This window comes from Triticum dicoccoides, chromosome 3B (assembly GCF_002162155.2).
Source record: "Triticum dicoccoides isolate Atlit2015 ecotype Zavitan chromosome 3B, WEW_v2.0, whole genome shotgun sequence".
In the NCBI taxonomy this organism is placed as follows: Eukaryota; Viridiplantae; Streptophyta; class Magnoliopsida; order Poales; family Poaceae; genus Triticum; species Triticum dicoccoides.
The window spans coordinates 25,364,865-25,373,831 of record NC_041385.1 but is presented as its reverse complement, the minus strand read 5'-3'; the positions used below and the strand labels follow the sequence as shown (position 1 = coordinate 25,373,831).

At 41.1% G+C, this 8,967-nt stretch overlaps 1 protein-coding gene across 1 annotated transcript; it reads right to left on the bottom strand.

The window, feature by feature from the left end:
• Positions 1 to 505: 505 nt before the first annotated feature.
• Positions 506 to 8,650, bottom strand: LOC119274484 (putative disease resistance RPP13-like protein 1). Its single transcript, XM_037555190.1, has 9 exons — positions 8,305 to 8,650; positions 6,646 to 6,813; positions 6,329 to 6,509; positions 6,006 to 6,261; positions 5,660 to 5,876; positions 5,431 to 5,554; positions 4,804 to 4,974; positions 3,754 to 4,464; positions 506 to 2,877 (listed from the first exon to the last, which is right to left on the bottom strand). Exons 3-9 carry the CDS (start codon positions 6,482 to 6,484, stop codon positions 754 to 756), a joined length of 3,759 nt encoding a protein of 1,252 aa, XP_037411087.1. The 5' UTR covers positions 6,485 to 6,509; positions 6,646 to 6,813; positions 8,305 to 8,650; the 3' UTR covers positions 506 to 753.
• Positions 8,651 to 8,967: the final 317 nt, after the last annotated feature.

Below are 8,967 nucleotides of genomic sequence, written 5' to 3'. Positions count from 1 at the left end.
TGTATATAAGATAATCCAAAGTGGGTAACATGAAAAAATTGTAAGTTGGCCCATGGTTTTTATTACATTTGTGAAATACGTATATATTTGTACGTAAAACGGAGCATACTAAAAATACGATGCATACTATCTAAAAAGTACTATATATACTACCTAAACATTCTCATATACAACATAACTATGCGTACATACTCTTCGATTTGATAGATATTACATACAACATATAAATCTCGAATGGTGGTAACTACCACTGGTGGTAGATAAAATTTGTCATATATAGCATACTGGAAATGAAGTGAACTGAAAAATGTGTAAGTTTATAATGGATATGTGCCGCAGCGCAGGTACTCATTGGTGATGTCAACGGCTTCAGCAGTAGAACCCAAATGAATGGTTCCAAGCAAATTCAGAACGGCTTACCCGTGTGAGAACCAAGCCTGATCAACGGAACAAACAAATAACATGTTGACCCATACCATTTCCAATACTATTTTGTGTGCTCAAAACGATCGAGAATTACACTCTCTTATTACAATCATACTTGAACATTAATAGGGGCTGACAAGCAATCACAGCAAGTAGTAGTATTTGTGAGTGAGAGAAACACAACTAACTACGTAGTAGTAAAATGTTCCAGGTGAGCAACAATACTGCTGCATGTACTCGTGTGCTCCTCAAACAATCCAGAAATACAAGTACAGTACAGGGGAAGGGCGAAATTGTTCATCTCAGCACCGGGTCCAAAGCTAGCTATCACCTGGTTATAACAAGGTCTTCCGGGAGCACTTGGTCTTGGGCTTGATGTCCCTTGGGTGTACACGTGGCATCTGGTCCACTAACCTCCCAGTGTTCCTCATCCAGCTCCAGGCTGTCCAGCACCGACACACCCTCCAGCAGCTTCAGCTTTGGGCAATCGTAGATGTCGACCGTCCGCAGCTTGGCGAGGCCACTGATCCTCTTGACCTCAGGGCAGTCGTACACATTGAGCTCCACAACCGAAGGGAAATTCTCCACACAATTTAGGAGCGTGAGATGCTGTAGGTACATAATTCTCAGATTCTGCCTGCGGTGACTAGCAAGTCCCGGGGGAAGGTGTGCCAGATTGCAGTACATGAGATTGAGATGCTCCAGGGCAGGCATGGCGATGACTTTGCTCTGCGGCTCCTCCTCCCAGTCCCACTCCTTCCATCCCGACAGCCCGTACAAATCCAATTCTCTCAAACATGGAAAAGCGACACCTCCATCTCCCCTTGCTGCATCATGGGTCTGGAACTCATGCCCGACATACTCGATGGCTGGAGCATGCTCGATCAGTACTTTTTCCAAACCGAGCATCCTGCACAAACCATCAGGTAGTCGTGTGCAGTGGGTTATGTGCACTAGGTAAATATTCTTCAAGCTCTTAAAAGTTGTTGCCGCTGGGGACTGCAACCAATTTGGTAGTCGACGACCAAAATATCTTGATATTCTTAGTGTCTCCAATTTTGGTGGAGGGCAGAGCTCATCAAATACAGCCTCTATTCTCTCTTGTTGCTCCAGACCAATTTGGGGCACTTCTTTTCCTGCTTGGTCCTTCTCAATCGGCTTCCCCTCCTCCTCCTCCTCCTCATCATCATCATCATCATCATCATCATCATCATCATCATCATCATCATCATCCTCCTCATCAACCTCATCATCATCATCATCATCATCATCATCATCATCACTTTCTTCATAGCAAATTAACTCCAAAGTTTGTAGATTCTTCTTGTTGCTAATCTTGGCCCTTTTAGCAAATGAGCTACCAGACACATTTTCTAGACCTTGGACTGCAAGAAATCTAAGATGTGAAAGAGCCTCTAACTCTTCTAAAGTGCACCAGTCCCCATCCATCTTTGCTGGAAACCCATGAAGGAATCTCAAATCTATTAAACCACCAAGCCCTCTTGGTATAACTTCTACACTGGACCCATATATGTTAAGATATCTTAGACGCGCTAGTTTTGTGATGTTGTTAGGAAGCTTTTCCAACTTTTTACAATCGTTGAGCCGAATATGCTGAAGGAACCTCATCTTATGGATGTCAACTGGGAGCCAAGATATGTTTGTACTGGAGAATGACAAGTATCTTAGCTGCCTCAGCTCACACAAAGAGTCTAATAACCAATCACATTCCTCGCAGCATATATCCAATACCCGTAGACTGGCAAAATGTGTCATTGAACCACCAGGTTTGATCTGACAGTTTAGCAATAATGTCCTCAATGTATCTTGGTTCTCGAGGATGGTCCACTCTAGTTCTGAATCAGTTAATTCTATAGAGAGACGATGAAACCTTTTGTTTTCTGGAAAAAAAGTTCTAATGTCAGCTTGATCCTTGTGAACCACAAAGGCTTCTTCTTTAGCAATAAACTGAGCAAACGAGCGGACAACATCATGCAAGTTGTAGACCCATATGCTCTCAGTTGGTTCCAAAAGATTCCTAGCGACTAACTCCCGATGATACTCAGCCCCTATTTCTTCAAGATCCAGTTGGTCTGACCCCGACCTCCCATCATGTTGAACAAACTCTTCACTAATCCACATGCTAATAACTGTATCCTTTTCAAAACCTGAACCCTTTGGCAAAAGTGAGTAGTACAGAAAGCATTGCTTCAACTTTGGAGATAAATCATCATAGCTCAAGCTTACTGAGTAGTTTAGTTCCTCTTGTGAACCGTCTTCTTCTCTCCAGCAAAGATTCTTGTATAAAACAATCTCCCAGTCACGTTCCTTAGGATCTCTTCTGCTTAAGAGTCCACCCATAACTTTAATAGCAAGTGGTAACCCATCACATTTTTTTACAATCTTCATCCCAATATCTTTCAGCTCATCAAAATCACTTCCAACACCGACCTGCCAACAATATAGGACAACTTAGTAACGGTAATATCCATAGTTGCATTTCAACATCTTCGTAAATACATGAGTTTGCATTTCTTTTTTATGATAAATAACTTATATTCAAATACATAGTATTCTAACACTACGTAGCACTGGTCCAACTTAGTAACTTAGTACTGAGGTATGAGCTATATCTTTTTGAACAGAAAAGAAGAAAAGTATCTTTGATCAAAACAGCATATGTGTAGATGAAAAATGGTGTTATACATAATCAGAATTAAAAAATTCCAAAATTCACAAAATCTAGTTATATCTAAATTCAAAACTAAGACCTGAAACATAGCTTTCCAACTTGCAAAATACAGAACTTTGAAATAACTCAAAATCTTACTAACTAAATATTTTCCTATCTATACTTTTCCATTTTAATTTGATTTGGCTGATTATGGGTTCATATCCTCACAAATCAAAGTTCTCATTTTCTTGGCAAGGTAGGATTTATGTTCATCCGTAACTAAAAAACACAGATACATGCAGCAACTAGCACATCGTATCGGATACCATACAATTTGCCATAAGAAAATGGAAACATTCAATTTGTCATGAATAATAGTAATACAATTTTCCATTAACCTATATTATGTATCAAAAGCAGCAGCCGAAGTTATTTGTTGGCGGTCAAGCCATTGTTGTAAACAAAATTGGAGAAAATATTTAATAAAACTGTAAAATATAATAAAATTGATATACAAACGTACACATATGATTGTCATACATCCAACCAAAATGTTTAACAAGTACTGCTAGATAAAGTTTGACTAAATGATGTCCAAAATATTGTACTTGTTTGTATAATGGAAGGAGTATACGTATTGATGAGCTACTGACCTGTGGCTGAGGCAGCTGCTTCTTTAGCAAGCACCAAGCATCTTCATCACCTAGTTGGTTGACACGCAGGATGGAAGCTCCCATGCTCCGAGCGACGCCTTCCATTCTTGTGGTAACCAACACTCCGCTTCCAGGTTGTGTAGTGCCGGCATTAAGAACAGGGACTCGGAGCACACGGTCCCACGCTTCTTTGTTCCACACATCATCCAAGACCAACAGAAACTTTTTCTTTGACAGGGCGTTGGTGAGGGCCTGCACCAGCAAGGTCTTGTCCTTGTCCTCACAGTGCTCCCCCCCGGCATGGGCAATGGCGGTCCTTAACAGGTCCACCGTGGTGAACTGCTGAGTGACACTCAGCCATATTTTGATTTTGAACTCCTCCTTGATGGCCTCGCTTGCGAAGACCTTCTTGGCGAGGGTGCTCTTGCCTATGCCACCCTGGCCAACGATGGCCACCACCCTGACGGCGCTGCTACATTGCTCGTGGTGGCCATCGGCGATTAGCTTATGCTCCAGTTCCTCTGTATTCTTCTTGATCTGATCCCCCACGAGATCTGACTGGACGAACTGCGCATTCTCGCGCCTGGAATAGGAGGCCGAACTAGTCGGCGACCTCCTCCGTTCCTCGTAGGGGCCAAGGTCGATGTTGAAGTGGAAGCCATCAATGCCCTTACGGATGGTGGCCAGCTCATCGTTGGCAAAACCGGGGTTCTGCACGCAGAACAGGAAGGAATATTTTAATTAAATATTTCATGCAATCACGACACCTGAATATGCAAATCTGAAACACCATGAATTTTTTAATGAATGAATGAAGTATGTTGATGGTGAAACCTAAAATGTTTGGTTGACAAAAATTCTAAAACTACTATGCAGTGAAACATGGATGTACGAGTAAAGCAATTATCTTCAAGGGACTCCTGTCCCCAGTTCCTCGAGCACAAAATCTCATACTTTAGCAGCTCAAATGGTTCCAGTGCAAGGATCCAAGTGGTATCTCTAGCAACTCAGAATCAAAGAAGTACATAAACTCTTAAATTTGGAACATACCTGGACACTTCTCATTTCATGAAGCCTATCAATTATATTCCGCACACTAGCCGGTCTCTTTTTTGGACTGAAGTCTATGCACTCTAAAGCTATCTCATAGCATACTCGTATTTGTTCGCACCCAGTGTCTTGTTGTGATCTCTCCAACTTATCACTCCAACTGTCCAGTACCTAAGAATTATAGAGATGAGTTATGGTCTACAAAATGCATGATCAACATCTTTCTATATAGGAAAATTACATATGTATACCATATACATACCACAAACATCCAACCATGAAACTAACAACAAAAATGTTCTAAAAGTAAATATGTCCCAATAGATTCGAGGGATATCTATCACCCCGTGTAAATTACACAATTAGAAATGAAAAATCAAACTAATAAAGAAGATCCTCTAAAAAGTAAACTTTTTTTGCCTGGATTCTAAAAAGTAATGTGAAGTGCTGATTCTTTAGCACCCAAATTGTGGTGTGCTTCCAGAAATAATATCAGGTAACATCTCAAAGTAAAATGTAATGACAACATGCAAGGTAAAAGCGCCACAATTATTTTGAAGTTGGCCGTTCTTAGCCGTGAAAAAATGAGCTTTTTATCTTTATAGCAATGGTATATATTGTTCTTACATCCCCAATATCTTGATAACCCTTCTGTCCGGTCAGTATTTCAATGATAATAACACCAAGACTATACAAGTCAGCACTGCGTGCGATTACACCCCCGTCGCGAAATTCTGGTGCCAAATATCCTCTGTATAAAAATATAAAATGTAGGAACAGTTAATGTACAAAGAGATGGCAATTTAAATCACAGAGCACAAAATACCAAGTTTTTAAGAGGAGTTAGCTAGCTTACAATGTTCCTAATATAGTTGTGGTAATATGCCGGCTTTGATTTTCGTCGAAGCATCTTGACAGTCCGAAATCGGTAATTTTTGGTACCATGTTATTTCCGAGCAGTATATTGGCAGGTTTCAGATCCAAGTGAATAATATTATTCTCATGAAGGTATTGTAGACCTTCACAAATCCCTTTGATTATTCTATAGCAGGTTCCCCACTCACGGTGTGCATCTATGGAGGGGGGAAGGAAGACAGTGTTTTATAATGAGATACTTGATGTCTTAACTTTTGAATAGTAGAATTTGTAGCATAGGAACTAAAAATAAAGAAAAAGAAGAGTTAGAGGCTGCATGGTCGTACTGACGATGTACTTATCAAGACTTCCTTGTGGTATATATTCGAAGCAAAGCAACCTTTGGTGGACATCCGCCATGACAAGTTTATTGTCATACGTTTCCATAGTTCCTTGTCTGTTAGCACAATATCCCAGAAATCTTACTACATTTTTGTGTTTTACCCGCATCAAGCATTCAACCTCTCGGTGAAATTCCATTTCATCCATAAAAGCATTCGTTAATCTCTTCACGGCGACCGCCATATCGCCCCCAAGTATTCCCTATCATTCACAGGTGTTAGCATCGGTTTTCAAATCTAGCATCCCTGATTAAGATTGGAATGTATACCTTATAAACCACTGCAAATCCACCCCTTCCAATCTCATGGGCATGAGAGAAATCTCTGGTGATGTCCTCCAAAAGAGATAATGGCAGGGCTCTGGGTTCCGCGGTTTCGTCGACTAACATCCGCTCCAGGTCTCTCCGTGCTTTCCGTTCTGCCATTGGGAGTTAGTACTATGTGATTAACCTGTAAACAAGAGCAAACTCATCACACGAGCCCAAATCCTAGTTACTCGGGTAGCTGATGAAGTAGTATATCTGGATATATGCCACTAGAGAACAAACTAATGCAAATAGAAAGCAGTAATTCTGATTTGGCCCACCTTGCTGTGCTGCGAGCCTGGGGCAGCAAAATGGTGGTTAAAAAATTGGTCTGGCAGAGAGCAGCGATCAACTGAATGATGAATCCGCAGAGTGCAGATCCACATAAGCAGCAGCAGCAGCAGCTTCCCAGATTGGAGATAGCGAAGGCGATGGAGGTACCTGCCTACCTAGTGAAAAAGGAGAAGGGTGGGATGCAAGCAGATTAATCACAAATTCACAATGCAAGCAGATGGACCGATGTAGCTATATGAGAACATATTCATGCATGCCTATATACATACAGTTAAAAACAGGCGGCGTTATGAGCAGAGTACGCTGAGTAATCAGAATGCAATTAAGCAGTTGGTGCAGCAGATGGACCCAAGTATGTAGCTACAAATTAACAAATACTCCCTCCGTCTCAAAATAAGTGTCTTGAACTTAGTACAAATTTGTACTAGAGCTAATACAAAGTTGAGACACTTATTCTAGTACAAAGTTGAGACACTTATTTTGAGACGGAGGGAGTAACTATCTAAATAGAAAGAGTGAAGTGCAATGTAGGTCCTTAAACTATTTCAGGGGTGTCACATAGGTCCTCGAACTATGAAAATCGTCATTTAGGTCCTCGAAGTACACTAAGTGTGTCATCCAGGTCCAAAATCTCACTAACCCACTCTAAATGGCCAGCTGGCATGGTGAACAGTGCAAAAAATAAAAAATATGAACAAAAAAAATCTGAAAATCTTTGGCATCAAAGATACCCCTGGTGCGTGAATAGTAAAAATGTTCATTAATTCAAAAAAATGTTCGCGAATATGGGAAAAATATTCGCGACTTTAAAAAAGTTCACAAACAATAAATTTGAAAATATGTTCGCGAACCACAAATATTGTTCGTGGGTATGGAAAAAAATGTTCGCGAACCACAAAAATTCCTGACTTTAAAAAGTGTTAGAGAACTTTTTATTAAAGTCGCAAATATTTTTTCCGAATTCATCGTTCGCAAACATTTTATTAAAGTCACGAATATTTTTTCCAAATTCATCGTTCGTGAACATTTTTTTAAAGTCATGAATATTTTTTCCAAATTCATCGTTCGCAAACTTTTTTTAAACTCGCGAATATTTTTCCCAAATTCATCGTTCACGAACATTTTTTTAAAGTCGTGAATATTTTTTCCAAATTCATCGTTCGCGAACTTTTTTTAAACTCACGAATATTTTTTTGAAGTCGCGAATATTTTTTTCCAAATTCATCGTTCGCGAACATTTTATAAAAGTCACAAATATTTTTCCAAATTCATCATTCGCGAACTTTATTTGAATTAATGGCATTTTTACTGTTCACGCGCCAGGGTCTCTTCGATGACAGAGGATCTCAGTTTTTTGATATTTTTTTATATTTATTCTTTGTCGTGTACTGTTCATCACGCATAGGAATTCAGGACTGTTTGCCGCGTACTGTTACGGTTACTGTTTATGTGCCAGCTGGCCAGTTAGAGCCTGTCAGAGAGATTTTGGACCTGAATGACACACTTACTGCACTTTGAGGACCTAGATGACGCTTTTCATAGTTCGAGGACCTACGTGACATCCCTGAAATAGTTCAAGGACCTACAGTGCACTTCACTCAAATAGAAATATGCAAAGATTGCATGGTTTGTGGACGGATCATCACCTGGGTCTGGGTGGGTTAGCTTGCAGTTGCAGGGACAGGAGAAAGCGGATCTATCTGCCTGCCTGCCTCGGTTGTTTGCAGGAAGGGGAACCCTAGAATTCTAGATCCCCGATAAAATACAGAGAGAACCGAGCCGAGACGGATAAGGAAAGGGGGTCCCTGATTCTGATTGACGGAGCGCAACGCAGAGCGAGAGGGAGAGACGAACGGCCGGCGGAGGCGCGGTGGAGTGGGGCACGTACTGGTGTGGTGTTTGTGAGAAAATAGATGGGGATAGCGGACTGGCGGCGGCCGGCGGGAGAGGAGAGCTGCTGCTGCAAGCTGGCCGGCGGGGGAAGGAGTGGCTGCAAGCTCGCGAGCTGAAGAAAGAGTGAGATGAGGAGAGCGGCAGCAGGTCGGTGGAGAATTAATGGACGGTGTCTTCATTGCCATTCATTAGCCCCCTGCAGCTTTGCCTGCCTGCCTGCTGCTTGCATTATTGGAGGAGGTAGGAACTCTAGAAGAAGATTCAAAACCTACAAGCTGCACCGTAAAAACAAATTAATGGTTGGACAGCAATTGTCAAAGTTTAAACACCGTAAAATTTATCTAAATTTACTCTATCTTGTGGGAGCTACCCATTCATTACCGAGATTTTTTTTTCTTCCTTTCTCCCATCCATCT

Bases quoted from the DNA above. Each gene is read 5' to 3' on its own strand.
- LOC119274484 (XM_037555190.1), bottom strand. From the start codon at position 6,484: ATGGCAGAACGGAAAGCACGGAGAGACCTGGAGCGGATGTTAGTCGAC. The intron at 5,877-6,005 runs GTACGACCATGC...CCCCCTCCATAG, and splicing joins TCTTGATAAGTACATCGTCA to ATGCACACCGTGAGTGGGGA. The intron at 2,878-3,753 runs GTCAGTAGCTCA...TATTGTTGGCAG, and splicing joins AGCAGCTGCCTCAGCCACAG to GTCGGTGTTGGAAGTGATTT.